This window comes from Zophobas morio, unplaced genomic scaffold, assembly GCF_036711695.1.
Source record: "Zophobas morio isolate AGI-343-1 ecotype UQ-CSIRO unplaced genomic scaffold, CSIRO_AGI_Zmor_V1 ptg000004l, whole genome shotgun sequence".
NCBI lineage: Eukaryota > Metazoa > Arthropoda > Insecta > Coleoptera > Tenebrionidae > Zophobas > Zophobas morio.
The window spans coordinates 6,636,038-6,651,003 of record NW_026972109.1 but is presented as its reverse complement, the minus strand read 5'-3'; the positions used below and the strand labels follow the sequence as shown (position 1 = coordinate 6,651,003).

The 14,966-nt window shown below is 40.4% G+C and overlaps 5 protein-coding genes across 7 annotated transcripts in view; 2 read left to right on the top strand and 3 right to left on the bottom strand.

Moving 5' to 3' along the window:
* Window positions 1-6,253, bottom strand: part of LOC135134508 (uncharacterized) — a 78,022-nt gene extending 71,769 nt beyond the window's left edge. Inside the window, exon 1 of the mRNA XM_064063212.1 lies at window positions 6,199-6,253. The gene's annotated coding sequence lies outside the window, so the exon portion shown is untranslated. The remainder of the gene's footprint in view (window positions 1-6,198) is intronic.
* LOC135134458 (uncharacterized) lies at window positions 80-1,747 on the top strand. Its single transcript, XM_064063148.1, has 2 exons — window positions 80-312; window positions 1,300-1,747. Exons 1-2 carry the CDS (start codon window positions 156-158, stop codon window positions 1,524-1,526), a joined length of 384 nt encoding a protein of 127 aa, XP_063919218.1. The 5' UTR covers window positions 80-155; the 3' UTR covers window positions 1,527-1,747.
* Window positions 2,440-5,740, bottom strand: LOC135139305 (GATOR2 complex protein WDR24). Its single transcript, XM_064069499.1, has 6 exons — window positions 5,448-5,740; window positions 5,274-5,390; window positions 4,791-5,227; window positions 4,492-4,740; window positions 3,920-4,077; window positions 2,440-3,873 (listed from the first exon to the last, which is right to left on the bottom strand). Exons 1-6 carry the CDS (start codon window positions 5,536-5,538, stop codon window positions 2,616-2,618), a joined length of 2,310 nt encoding a protein of 769 aa, XP_063925569.1. The 5' UTR covers window positions 5,539-5,740; the 3' UTR covers window positions 2,440-2,615.
* Window positions 6,254-7,122: 869 nt separating the features above from the next.
* Window positions 7,123-8,779, top strand: LOC135139293 (leucine-rich repeat-containing protein 27-like). Of its 2 annotated transcripts, none has more exons than XM_064069486.1 (4): window positions 7,123-7,188; window positions 7,532-8,294; window positions 8,343-8,652; window positions 8,703-8,779. In XM_064069486.1, exons 1-4 carry the CDS (start codon window positions 7,158-7,160, stop codon window positions 8,763-8,765), a joined length of 1,167 nt encoding a protein of 388 aa, XP_063925556.1. In that variant the 5' UTR covers window positions 7,123-7,157; the 3' UTR covers window positions 8,766-8,779. The 2 variants fall into 2 exon arrangements, with proteins under 2 accessions (XP_063925556.1, XP_063925548.1); XM_064069478.1 differs by having other exon boundaries at window positions 7,138-7,221.
* On the bottom strand, window positions 8,747-14,859 carry LOC135139278 (protein O-GlcNAcase). Of its 2 annotated transcripts, XM_064069461.1 has the most exons (14): window positions 14,759-14,859; window positions 14,520-14,571; window positions 13,978-14,474; window positions 13,228-13,509; window positions 12,833-13,167; window positions 12,328-12,744; window positions 12,175-12,266; window positions 11,951-12,122; window positions 11,727-11,901; window positions 11,251-11,304; window positions 9,931-10,016; window positions 9,381-9,779; window positions 9,173-9,329; window positions 8,747-9,119 (listed from the first exon to the last, which is right to left on the bottom strand). In XM_064069461.1, the coding sequence occupies exons 1-14, from the start codon at window positions 14,835-14,837 to the stop codon at window positions 8,989-8,991; spliced, it is 2,928 nt and encodes a 975-aa protein (XP_063925531.1). In that variant the 5' UTR covers window positions 14,838-14,859; the 3' UTR covers window positions 8,747-8,988. The 2 variants fall into 2 exon arrangements, with proteins under 2 accessions (XP_063925531.1, XP_063925539.1); XM_064069469.1 differs by lacking the exon at window positions 11,251-11,304.
* Between the last annotated feature and the right edge of the window lie 107 nt (window positions 14,860-14,966).

Sequence of the window (14,966 nt, the reverse complement as noted above, 5' to 3'; positions counted from 1 at the left end):
AGAGTAAGAATCATTACACGGCTCTGTAGCACGAGGAAATGGTTGAGTCTATAAGCAACGGTTGTGGTGGCAGCACGGATGACGCACTAGACCAAACTAAAAACGCGTTCATTTCGAAAATGATTCCTTGACGTTTGGGTGTCGCGACCAGCAAGATGAACTTGAAACTTACCATTTTTTTTATGGTTTGTGTGGGTGTTGGCAGTGGCGAGGAGTGCTGTGACGAGGGTAACGAGCTGGAGGTGCGGGAGGACTCATGGGGGATTTTCCCGAAGCAGTGGTCTTTGCAGAACAGGATACCGATGACGACAGGTACTCAGCCCCGAAAATTTACCCCAGTCCTGTTTGCGCTTTAATAGATAACGAGAAAACTTATCCCACTTCTGATGATAAAAAAAAAATTGAAAATATGATAACGGTAGTCGCCTACCTTAACTAATTGATAATACGTCAAAATTTTAATACTTTTATAATAACAATATGGCATCTGGTTTTTCGAGCCAGTAAACAGCCGATCTGTAATTACACTTCGACATGGTACTAGTTTGACAAAATACGTGTATTTATTGAAGTAGGTTTACGGGAAACGTCATGAAAAATGTGATCAAGTGGTGCAAATCAAAAGATGACGGACGTGCAAGAAACTCGTGTTAAAGTAGGTCTTTTCAGACGCGAAGGACTCGTTAGATTTGGTTTACTTGGAAACGATTTGGGAAGCAGCTGCCGAAAAATTTTATGGGTGGGTAATTTGGTGGCCCGAATTAAACTAACTTCACGACTTGACAAAATTACATAAACATGCTTCTTGTTATTGTGAAGGTCAAAAGTAATATGATGAAACTGATAATCTAATCTGATAGGTTTAATTGATAGTAAATAAAATTCTCAAGATCAAAAAAAATACTGAGTTAAAAAACCAAAATAGTACACACAGTACTTAAGTCATTCATAAATAATCGCTAGTCTTACCATAAAAACCACAGACGCTTTTAAGCGTAACTACAAGAAAAAATTGGGGTCGGGCTAAAAGACGTTTAACTTGGATTTAATAAGGTGCTACCTAGTGCATTACTAAATGCAGTTGTTTTCATATACAGGGTGTAAACTTATCTTTCGAATTTAGGACTACCTGCGCCGAAAATAAATTTGGCGGAGGGAATCTATAAAAACAGAATAACTTTTGTTGCCAAACGAAAGTGGTCTGCACTTCTAGCGAAACCGTTTTCTGCCAAATTTATTTGCTAGAAGTTTTGCAAATTATTTGAGATGAAACGCTTTTTTAAATATTCTTTTTTTCAGATTTTGACGTAGCTAGGACGAGGGACTCTCGAGGCAAATTCAAAGTTAAGAAAAAAATCAAACGTTTCCTGTTGCCTCTACTATTGGCCTACAAACTCAAATTTTTCACTCTTATCCCAGTTCTGATTGGTGGACTTATTCTATTAACGGGAGCGACAGGATTGGCAGGATTTTTCTTTGCCTTGTTCGCTGCCGTAATGGGGCTCAAAGCCGGAAACAGTCATTAGTGCAACGTAAAACATTTATTTATTTAATTTATTTATTTATTTATGTACAATCTTATCTTAACTGTAGTTTTAAGGACCTTAGTGTTGAATCAAAAGGCAAGTTTTGTATGGACATGATCGGCTGCCGTTTTTCCTGCGATTAAATTTAAATAACAGAAAGTAGATTTTGTAGAAACTTTTACAAATACACTACTCAGTCAATCCCAAAAATGTTAGATGAAAAGACCTAGAGATAAAATAAAATTTCATTGGAAAGAATTGTCGTCTTTTCTTTTGTATCTCCTGAACAAACAACATTTTTAAAAATCTGTAACTATATTTTCCACATCATAACGCTACGATAAAATAAATCACCCAATCTATTTTTTTACATTGTCTGTAAGGGATTCTCAACAAAAAATGATAAGATTACGGAATATAAACTTCATTTCGTAGTCAATTAATATTGCTAAAGCACAAGCAATATCGCATTCCCGAGCTTATTTTCCGATACACTTTTTTACGACGAAATTAATTTTTTGTTACTAAATATGTTGTAAAATCAAATCAATCTGGGCTAATCTCGCACCTAATCTTATATTTATCTACATCCGAGCCAATTTAGCTGCAAATAATCCCTTACAACTGTGATTTATGGAAGATAATAATCAAGTGTCTGCATACTTCGCTTAATCCGTCTCCAATTTATCATAATAATCCGACATAAGATCTAATTACGTTTTGGTAATTGCTGACAAAATTATATCACTGTAGAACAAATCTGAAATTAATCTCGTTCCTTACAAACAAAACAGACTCGCAATTTCAATAATTACTCAAACGGTTTTGCAATAACAGTTTCCGTGATTTCCGGTGGAAGCCATCCATTTTCAATTAATACTCGGCTAGGTTACAAGGATAAAAAAATACCAAGTCGTAATACAAAATTTTACTACCTACATCTAATTATCACAACTTTTTCTACACTGTCTCCACGATGCATCCATTTTCACGGGCGAATTCCGACCTCTTTCCGCGATTACAATTTCCATGGGAAAGACGATGAATAAATAAACCGAAAATCGATTAGTTTCGTCATATACAGCGTGGTCACTTATATTCGCACAAGTGTCTGCAACCCGTGGGACACATTTTATTAATAGCGAACCACTGTCGCATGTGTGCCAGATGCCCTCCATGCGAACACCCTTGACACCACGCGTACAACCCTTTCACGACTTGGTGACAAACACTACACAGGGCGTATTGTGACGAATGACATCTGTCACACAACCAACCAATACGCTGCAAAGCTTTGCTGCATTTACTACAGTTCGTGTTAAATCGAGTTGACTGTTGGTTTAATTGTTCCACTGACGGTATCCACGATAACTTGATAATTTGAGTAGCTATATTCCAGAGTTGATACCTGCTCAACAATTCGATGTAGCCTAAAAGCCAGTGTTCTTGAGTACTCTCGTCTAATTCGTTCAAAGTTTTTCGTTGATCTCCAAGAACTATCAAAACGCACGCCGCCGTTTGTACATCTCCTAATATAGCATGATGTTTAAGTGCGTCTAAAACAATGGACGATGAGTCGTACAGCGGCATTTTTGGCAAGCACGAAACAGTTAAGAGAGTTTGGGGTTGTTCCTCTAGGGGTATCGTTTGAGAATCGTCATTCATAACGGGAAAATTGCTATTCGGGAATTTATCTGGAGGAGGAGTTCTATTCCTGATTTCGTGTCTCAAATGGAAAGCTTCGTTCGGAAGCACGAAATCTTGCTGCGGGGTCACATAATTCCGGTACCCACTCTGAAAATCAGTAATCATCGTATCAAACTCCATATCGATTTCATTCTCCCCGAAAGAAAAATCCCCTTTTGGTAACCCCGTTCTAAAATTTAAATACGTCGGAAACCCGTTACTATAAATCGCGATGTGATCCACTTGATCCTCGTTTTCGGTTTCGTCGCTAAACTGCGCCACTGGCGTGTCTCCGCCCCTCGATCTCTGATCGTTCTCATTGGTGTGCTCAATCCCGCCCATTATGTTATTCAACGGAAGATTATTATGCGAAACCACATCCTCTCGATTGGTACTCGTCGAATTCTGCAGATACTCCTCCCCGTACATCGTTTTGATTATTTTCCAAACCACAGCGACTTGATCCTTCCCGTACTGTTTCGCTACGGCCGAGTTGTGTTCGCACATTTCCGATAAACTCCGCCCACTGAGGACGTAGTTATTGGCTAGACCTAGAAAAATTTCCGATTCGGATTGTTCTCCGCGAGGTGATTCGGTAAACTGGTGCATAAGACTAGAGGCGAGATGAAATTGGTCGGGCGATTGGGTTGTTGACGTTTTTCTGTAATTTGGGGTTTTATTTTTTGTGTGGTGGGGTGGCTGTGTACCTGATTATTCCGACGGCTGCTTTTACTATAGCGTTGTTAACGTTGACTTTGTGGGCGTATAGGACTTCGCCTTTGTTGTTTAAGGACACGCCCTGGGGGTTGGCCTTACTGGCGGGGCGGCTGGCGAAGTTAAATGAGTGTTGGTAGAGAGTGCAGTCCTGAGTCAAAAAATTGTTTTTTAGAACAAAAAATGGGGGTCGAATGGGGTTAGTTTTAGAAGTCCTAATATAATTTCCAACATTAATAAGAAAAATATGAGCGCAACTTTATAGAATTTGGGTTAAATTAACACAACATTGTCGGAAAAAAATCACGTTACTGCGATGATGCTGTGTTGTGTTGCTATTATTTCTATGTAGATTTGTTAAAGAAATAAATAATCGTTATAATGTTAAGTAGAAACCATTACGATTCCTAGACATAAAGCCGCTATTTTCATATAATTCACCGGACACTGTTTTCGGCGGGCATTGACTGACGTACTAGACGAAATTGCAGTAGTTATTCCTTCTAATGAAGAAATTTAAAACGCAAAACCTTCACTTTTTTTATTTTTTTATTTCAGTACTTACTCGCCCGCTACTGAGAAAAGTATGGGGGTCTTCCTTCCACGCCACGCCACTAGGAATGTCTTTATGTTCATTAAAAGCTGCAAAGGGAATGTAAGGGCGCCTCACATCCCAGATATTAATACTACAATCGACAACTAGAGCGCACGACGCTATATGATAGCGCCTTTGCGGACGCCATTTTATATGTCCTATAGAAGCAATAGTGTGAATAGTATACTCCAACGTAAGCTTACTTGTCAAATCCCAAACCTGAAAAACCACATTAACCACCACCATTTTCAAACACTCAAACTACCAACTTTAATTGTCTTATCCCTACTGGCTGTAGCCAACCACGTGCTCTCTGGGTGCCAATCACAGGCAAAAATGGGTCCACTGTGCGCCGCAAACTGTTGCTGGTATCGATCAGGCCTTCTCACATCCCATAACTGCACACTTCCATTTTCAGACACGGCGGCAAAAGTGTATGGGTTGTGAGGGCTGAATTGAACATCCCGAACACTTTCAGTGTTGCTGTAAAAAATGGCAACGGCATTTTTGGCGCGGATGTCAAAATAACGCATGGTTCCATCTTGGGATCCCGAGATTAATCTATTGGGTTCACTAGCATGAAAATTGACTTTATTGACCGTACGTTTGTGCTCTTGGTAGTCTTGCTCCTGCATGGCTTTACCCATTTTGGTGAGATTCCAGACACACACGTGGCCATTTGTGGCGGCTGTGGCCAGGTAATGGTCTGAAATTTAACATGAGCATGTGGTTGTTGTGGTTATGTTTAGTACCATCTGTCCAACTCCACGAAACGTCATTGCAAGAAAAACTCAAATTCAGGTGTTTGGAAGCTCGTAAGTTGCAGACTTCGCGGAATTTGTCTTCTTCGATGGTGTACACTTTGAAGACTGAAATTTTTTGAGGGGGTTTTATTGTTGTTTTTTTTTTTGTTAGTAATTTGTTACCATTTCTGCCTCCAATTGCCACCTGGGTGTTATCACGGTTTAATGCTAACGCATTTACGGGCCCTTCTTGTACAACGTGAAAAGTAGCCATTGTTTACATTTGGTTGAAAATGTAAATAAAGTCTTTGTTGGCACGATTTCGACGCATAGTTTGTTACAAGGGATAAAGTCCAGTCGGATGATTTGTCTCAATGGGATGACTTATTCACGAGAGCTAATTATCATATATAAATATTTTTATAAACACACGGTGAAAGTTAGGTTAGGAGCAGTAACCTTCGAACGTCAATATTGTGATGCATGGCTGGGTTTGTCAAAATGTTAGAGCTGGGATTCTCAACAAGTTATTTAAAAGTTAAAAAAATCCGTCTGAAACGTGTAGATATATTTCCTAGATGTGTCAGAACGTGTTCAGAAACAGAACACAAATTTTACGACTTCAGTGACGTTTAATTTACCACAGAGTCCTTTTTAAAAAAATTCTACAGACGTGACATGCGCCCTCGAAAAAACGTCCGCTTAAATCTAGTACTCTGTGATATTTGCTTGAAATCTCCGATCTCCGATAAATTAATTTTCATCATGTTTATTTGGTTGCGTGAAATTTGCAACAAACGCCAATCAAATGGAAGATTCTTACGCGCTAAATTGAAATATAACACTATTTCGTCCTTAAATCAGCAAATTTTTAAATATTTGTACGATAAAACGTGCGGTAACAAGGCGAATGAAATGAGTAATTTTTTTTTACCTGGATCGTGCATCTGTTGAAGTTCTTGATGAGAACACACAAAAACAGTTCACAAGTGATCACAAAACACAAAAAGCAACAAAATAAGGCAAAAACAATGATAAATTCACAAAATTAGTAACACCAAAAGCACTCCACTGAACAACAAACAAGCAAGAAAAATTGAATCTAGGACCCCGCAACATCAAATTAGCAAAAATTAGTGAAAATTATTAACAACGCGGTTTTAAAGAATAAAATACACCTGGGGTGTTTTAAAAATAACAACACCTGCTTCAACACCTATTTAGTGTGATTTTCTGCTGGAAAAGCCACGATTTTTAAAAATAATTGTAACAAGATGTGCACTGGGCCCTAGATTATAAAAATGATGGCGGATAAGGTGTAATCCAAAGCACTCTTGTACATTACGGCAATCATAATGGACCCAATAAAAATAAAAATAATTGTTTTTTTATGTAACCAGGATTTGGATCATAAACACATTGGAGGGATTCAAAGAGGCCACCCTCATAAATATAGGTACTGCTAAGCCCTTGGCAGTACCTCTATATAGCCTTTTTTGGCGACCCAGAACTGCTGAGGAACGAATTAAGGAAATATAGTACGACATGCCACCAGATTATCTAAACAACACAAAAACTTTTACCACCAGGTCAGATCAGGTCAGGTTGTGTCAGGTTTGGTCAGGTTTGGTCAGGTCAGGTCAGGTCAGGTCAAATCAATCTGCCTGGGTATGGTAGATCACACCTCGGGATTTCTGAAGCACTATTCCAGAATGCAGCAGATATTCTATTCATTACATAATTTAGTACAAAACATGAATTGGTACATTTTACAGCTGATGTTCTATCAAAAATTTCTATTCAGCTGTGATAGAAGGCCTTGTACTCTTTTTAAATACATTTTTTAGTGATTTTTTTGTTTTATTCAGTTAAAAACACTTTTTGTTTGCAGAGATGTTTAGTTTCAAATTTTATATTTCAAAAGGTAACTCAACCATGATTGGAGAAATCAGAATTGGTAAATACTACTGATATACAGTTTTGTTAGCATAAGTTTACTTATTGTTTGAAAAAAACTGTAATGCGCAGACAAACAGATTTTTAGAAGACACTAAACTACCTTAAACTCTAAACATTAAAATCAGAGAATCACCATTATTTAAACTGTCCACCTTTGCCTAAAACAGCTCACCACGTGCCATCCACCCTATGACCCTACACTTCCCCTAAAATATCGACAAAACGTCACCATGACAAGCTATGAAATTTCACGTTAGTTTTCATTTTCGTCAAACCCGGGAAAATGTCTGAGTTCGACATAATTTTAGACAGTTCCCAGCAAAATTTAAAAGAAGTACCCTCAAGAATCCTCGAAATGAAACACCTCAAAATGCTCTACCTCCAACAAAACTTCATCAAAGCGCTGCCGGAAAACTTCTTCGAAAAGCTGCCAGTTCTGTCTTGGTTGGACTTGAGGGAGAATCACCTAACGACCATCCCGACCAGCATAGCCTATCACGAATGTCTCGAAAACCTTTTGGTGTCCGACAACAAAATCGAAGTGTTACCCAACGAAGTAGGTTTGGCGCCAAAATTAAAAGTCTTACAAATTGCGAACAACCCGTTGAAGTACCCCGAAGGCAGAATTGTGGCCGAGGGCACGAAAGCGACAGTGGATTATTTAAGGCACCAGTATGAGAAAATGAAACCGGAGCCGGTGGAGTTCATAGAAGAGAAAACAGACACGGAAGAAGAGGAAGACGCGGACGAAGAGAAAGAGTTGCACATGGAGAAGGAAATGGTGGTGGCAGACTATCTCGAGTACGTTCCACGGCAAGAGTCTGTGGAGTCGGGTCTGGTGGTTAGAGGTCTGTCGCAAGTGAAGAAAGACGACAGTGGAATAATCCACAAAATAACCAACCCCACGTCAAACAAAATCCTGTTAAAATCGTACTACGACGACGAGAAAGTAGCCAGAGCGTCCACTCAGACAGACGATTCGTTTACTTGTATGCCAATGTATAAACAGACCTGGATGGAGAAACTTAAAGAACTTCTCGACCAACAGGAGAAGATTTTGCAACAAGAACGGTTAGACAAGATAGATGTATTACAAACACTTAAATTTCGTCTTTGTAGGAATCTACAAGCTTTGACCACTTGGAGGAGCAAGAAAAAAGATGAACCGCCACATCCCGCTGAGCGCAATATATACACGAAAGCACCACCGTACGCAACTGACCCTCAATATCAAACGATTCTGTCGAGAGAGGACCTGAACAAGGAAATTGATAAAATGGTTCAACACAACAAGACGCCACCCAAGAAGCCGGATATAGAGAAATTAATTAGCGATTTAGTGAGTCAGTTGAAAGATATGGAGGCCACGTATGGCGCTTTGGAGTCACCGAGAAGCGAAATTGAGTCCGCGGGGGCGCAAATCACAAAGGTGGAAGATAGTAAAGACCTTGTACTACCTACTACTTCAATTTGTTTCAGATCATGGAAATGCATAAAAAGATCATGGAACTACAACAAGCAAATAACTTACTGTTACAATAAACTGTTCAAATTTATTTATATCTTAATATTTATACACTACATCCTTATACACAGTTAAATACGTAATTACAATATTTAGCTTCAAATAAACATATAAGAATTAATTATAGTACAAAATCACAAAGATAGTTAATTTTTATTATGAAGATCTATCAAAATTCTTGTAACAAATTATATCATTAGAATCAGTCAAGTGTTAATTTTATAATACAGTTGTGCATTTTTAAAAAGTACGACCCATCACTATTTTGCCCTTAATCGCTTCGTGGGTATTTTCTACGAATCCTAATTTACCATAGAACGCATGCGTATAACTGTCTGTCGAGTTCATGACCACGTGAACACCGAACGAACCTAAAACACAAAACACGCTTTTAGCGTCACCACGTGACCCTGTTCGTACTCACCATTGGCCCGCAACGCCGCTAGGAGACACGTGACCAATCTTTTGCTCACTGATTGGTCGAGGACTGATGGAAGAATACTACAGATCATACTAGAAGGGTGCGTCGGACTGGATACATAAATCTCGTCTTTGAACCCATGAAAATGTGATATGGTGTCCTACCAACAAACATTTAACCCAACCCTTCAAACCACTTAAACCAAACAAACCTGAGCGAACTTCGACAAGTCTTTATCGTTCTTGAGTGATAATGGGTATTTCTCGCACATTTCCGGAACCCACGCCAGTTCCATCTTCACTCTGAACTTCTTATAATCCGGAGACGCGCACGCAAACCCCACGATTCCCGCGTCGTCCTCCACCACGAAGCAGAACTCCGGATGGAGCGTCAAATACGCTCCCACGATCCTATCAGACTGCAAATTCTTCAATTCCTCTGGATACGGATGCGGGTCTTCTAGCCCATCTTTACACGTCCTGCTGCACACATTGTAGACCATTTGTTCGTCCTCGGGTAAGTACGGTCTCACCGTGTACACCCTACACGTGGGTACATCGGGGACTTTGTAGACGAACAGGTCATTCCCGGAATCCACAGGGATCAATCTCTACAAACGAAAAGCAATGAAACGGGTGGTCTTTTTGCGTTTGTGTTCGCCCTAAATGCTCGCTCGACCCTAGAAGTACACGAGTGTGGACTTTTAGGGTCTGAAAAGAAGGTCCACGGGTGTTAAAAAATCTGGAAATGAATGGGATTACCTGCAGGTCTGCGGTGAGCCCTCCGCGGAACACCCACGGCTCTTGTTCGCCGCTCATGAACGTCTCCTTCCACCCTTTCGAAAACCCTATCAGAAAATGGTATCAGAGATGTCGTTAAATTGGGAAACGCACTGCAATCGCTTGCTGCGGGTTGATTACGCGCAAGGTGCTCTGACGCCATAGAAACGCCTCGGGTTTACTTACCCCGGTACAGGAATCTAGGTTTTGGACGGAAGGTCCCACGAGATTACTTCGCGAAAAAATTAACAGCTGCCTCGTGCAATGTTAATGCAGAAAAATGACTAGTTTAAGTAGGAAATCGACTTGTAGTTGGATGTTGATCCCGTCTTCTGAGGAATCTGGAATTGAGCTTGCCCGGGAAAGGTCGAGATCTGCACCCATGGCAAAGCTGCTTTTCACAATCTGGGGCCTTTTAGGAGCATTTGAGAGTGTGGTGAACACAATACCAAAATTTGAGAAGAAAACTAATTTATAGCATGAATTTGGTAGATTTTTGGGATAAATCTGATCGTTTCCTTGGCGTCTTTGCGCCCTTAAGATTTTTGAATTGTTAGAAACAGATCAGGAAATGATATAGGTACGATTTTCCAAGATTCTGAAGAGTTACCAACTTCGGAACATGAGAACTAACACAAATCGCCTTTTTTCCGAAACGGATACGTTTTGAGTACATCGATACAGAATTGGGAAAACTGGCAGCTGTAAAGTTGGACTATGGAAACTTGAAAAGAAGTGACTTAACAGCGTTTCGTTTCGTATGAAATTAAATCTTTGGGGGAGTATTTTCCAAAAATTAATACAACGAATATTATTCACGAAAACCAAAATTACAAAAATATTATGAACATGAGACGGTTCGTTCGATTTCTCCGACTTGTCGCTCGCAATCTAGGAAACTTAGTAATATTAGTTACTGATTAAATCAGAAAAATCACAATTGAAAGTATAGTATTATTTTTTGACTCTTACGGCAGAAGCAGGATGGCAGGGCGGTCCGCTGACGTGAAAAACGACAAAAAGACAACGACGTTCGTTCACTAGCTTCGGATTAAATCAACATTGCCAAGACAGCACAATGCACTTGGAAGTGTTTAAAATAGACGGACACCCACAAAAAACGAAAATGTCCATTCCACGTTGTTAAGTAGCATTTGAAGCGCCACAAAAATCCAAAAAACTTACATATCTGTCGCAGGACCTTCGTCCGTGTACGCAAACGCCCGAAATAAATTCTGACGCACAAAAAAAATTTACGCAAAATGCGTGGCAACATTATACTACGTTCTGGTCGATGCATACATGTATAGGTCCCCTGGGTGTATGATGGCATAGAAGCAGGAAACTGGCCGCCAGCTTAAGAAAATAAAGAGCTTATTAATAACGGGAAAATACTGGAAAATATCTGCAAAACACTCAAAGATTGGTCAGTGAAACGGCGCTAAATGAAAGCAGTAAAGTGCTCCCATTTCTCGCCTCGACTTGACACTATGAAAACAGAGAATAGTCGATTACTTTCCGAAAAGTACTGTTACGCCCTGTCTCAACAAATCCATGGACACCTAACTTCCTCTGCACAGCTGGAACACAAATTACGCTAAGCGACACAAACAACTGAAAGAAAGTACAGAAATTCGACCAACTAAACTCGCCACATTACGCCTTGCGCCTGACTGGAAAGTAATCGACCATCGAAAACCAAATTGGACCCAACAGAAAGCCAAATTCGGCTTAACGGTAGGTGCAATTTTAAACCCAGAGCGTCCCCTGTGACTTACCCAACCACTTCACATAAGAATTGAGCAAAGAAATAACACCTCTGATATCCCAAAGGTATGAATACAAGTCGTACAAAATTTCTCTGTTATTACAACTCGATAAGTGTTGGAACAACCGATTCACGGCTTGGGTCATCTCGTTCATTTTTTCGGCACGCGTGAACCACTCTTGCACCTACGAAACAAATTATAAAAAGCGCCAACCAATCGCAATCGACACTCACATCCGCCTTCAACGGATCTTTCTTCTGATTGGCGGCCATCACTATATGCGCGTTCGATTTCAACCAATTGAACTCCTGCAACAACTGCAAACCTTGGCCGCCGTGTTCGAACGGCAGGTAAAACAAATCGCACAAAAGCGCCAAGTCCTCGAACGTCAACTCGTTCTCTTTCCTGTGTTGAGACAAAAATTACAAAAACGGGACTCGTCAAACTTGAAACTAACCTTTCAGGCTCGATGTCGTTCTCGGGTGGGTTTTCCACCACCATTTGGTTGGCACCGTCATTTGTTTCGACCTGCATGCTACCGCTAGGAGTCTTAAACAAAAAATGCAAAATTTAACACGCGCGTGTTAAATTTTGAACACATTTAACTTACCGAATTTTCGCTCATGGCCACGTCCTCGCTGGAATTTTCCACCGTTCCTTTTATATGCGCCGGAGATATGTTAGGAGTGCTGTTACAGTCCATGGGTTCAGACGGACTTAAACTCGACTCGTTACTTAAATCCGTGCTCGTGTCGGTGTTCATGCAGGTCTCTTCCTTCGCGCCTTCTTTACACTCATCAGCCTTATCACCATTCACCACAACTTTATTTTTGTCTTTGTCTGGTTTGATGTGTGTTCCGCTTAAAACTGTGATGCTTTTCACCTCCGCGTCCGATACGGGAATAGGAATAGGAACGGGAGCTATAGGATTCGGAATAGAGTCATTACACACTACTTTAGTATCGGAAACGAGAGAATTCATAACAGGGCCAGGTACTGGATTTACTAAACTATCAGCGACTGCGACCTGGAAAGAGAAAACCGTCACACTCTACCAACACATTAAAAACAATAAAAGCAACACAAAATTCGGTTTTTACGACGCTTTGACTTACGCTACTACACACTTCAGCTAAAGCTTGTAATTGTGTTGGGTTGACTACCGCTTGAGAATTGCTCCCAGTCGTCGTCGTCGTGGTTGATGTCAGTGTCATGCAAGTGTTGATGGATGGGATGATCGGGACAGGAATAACCGCGACAGCAGGCTGCGGTTTCACGATGGGTCCCCACGCCGACTTGTGTTTGGAAAATTCAGGCAACCACTCGTTGATGGCGTTCCGAAGGGCTTGTCGAGGATGGTACATATTCGGGGAAAGGGAAACCGGAACGTCTTCCCCTAAACCATCCTCTGTTTCAGTCTCTAGTTTAATATCAGCAGATACCGTGTCATCTGCAACAAGAGTCGTTTACCCACACTGCTTGAAACTGAGTCGAACCGACGCGGACTTACTTAAAGTGAGATCCCTCTGTCCGTCCAGGTTACATCGCGACCATTGCGCAAGCGTATGAATAGCGACAAAATTGGCACCATATTCGCAATTAGGGTTCGTTAGGACCCCTCTCAGTTTGGGGATTAAGTCAGGCGATCGACCTGAATAGGGCCCCAAAAATACCCTTTTTTGGTCGTAGTCGTTAGCGTGTAAGTTGTCCCAAATCACAGGCGGCCTTCGCAGGGCGTCTGTGATTTCTTGAATATTTTCCTTTGTTAAGAGTCTTGATATGACTTTTTGACCTGAATGAGGACAAGGTTAAGGCAAGTCCCACCCACGTATCGATAAATCACTGGTTTTTTGTAACTTATTAAAAAAAATGTCCAGTACGAGGTATCAAGTGTTTGAATACAGCATCACCCGGAAACCTTTCATTCACATTTATACGACATAATGTTACTTGCAACGAACTTCCCTCACTTCTAACGCACAACCAGTTTCGCCTGTCACATTGATTTATTTAAAGCTTCTTCAAGATGACGTCATCAAATTTTTCATTGATTTATTTAAAGCTTCTTCAAGATGACGTCATCAAATTTTTCATGGGTATACACATATTGTTTTCCAAGTGATTTCTATTCAAATGATGGACATTTTTTTCACTAAATTACAAAAAACGGGTAATCCACCGCACTCTGTATAACTCAGTCCCAGTTCATAATTACACACTGGACTGCAATTATTAATATTATTTGAAACAATCAACTTACCTGTCCACATTATATCAATTTCCTGGGCTAATTTTGACCCTAAAGTGTTTAGATATTCTGAATTTGTCACGTTGGGCACAGCCCTTGTACTACAATATTGTGTAGGGCACACCAAAAACCTTGGCTGCCCTAAATGCTGATAAATATCGTTGGTCACAGACACTTGAGCCTGTGCAAACGATTGGAAAACCTCCTTATCAGCTTCAGACATTTCAGGTTCGATATCATCGAACAATAGTGCAAATGCTGTACACCCAAACTGTGACACTTGTTCCAGTTTTCGTTTCAAAGCGGTAATTTCCTTAGTGCTACTATATGTGATGTCAAGTCCTGGAGATAAAGCGTAATAAAATGTGATATTTTGGTCTTTGGCAGCTTGAATAAGCCCTGTTAAATGTTCAGCTTCTTCAACTGTGTACAATTCCCTCCAATAAGCTCTGTGTTTGTAGTCATCTTTTGGGGCGTAGACGTACGAGTCCATGCCCCATTTTTTCATCCTAAAATTTACATTGTAATTCAGGTCAAACTGCGAAGGGACTTACTTTTGGAAAAGGTCTTTGCGCTGTTCGGTGGTCCATGGTCGGCCATAAAAGCCTGGAAAATTACTTGGGGTAATTACAGCTCGTTAAACACCCATTTGGGTTTATTTGTGTATTTATTATTGGAGGCAATTTCCATTATCCCCACTACCATATTTGTAAATATGGGGAAGCGGAGGATACAGGGGGCGAATTTGGGGGTTCCTAAGGATGCAAACATGCTTTTTTGGTTCAAAACTCACCCTCGACCACTCCACAGATGAAATTTCCATTTTTTGTGTTCAAATTTTCTGAATTTGGTAGGTTAGAATCCTCCGCCATTTTTCAGTCCGCAACGTCAACGAGACTGACACAAACTAAAATGTTTGGGCAGATTTAGGCAACCAGCAATACTCTCAGGGTATGCAACCTAATAAACACTATTATCTCAAAATGGAACTCTACAGTTTT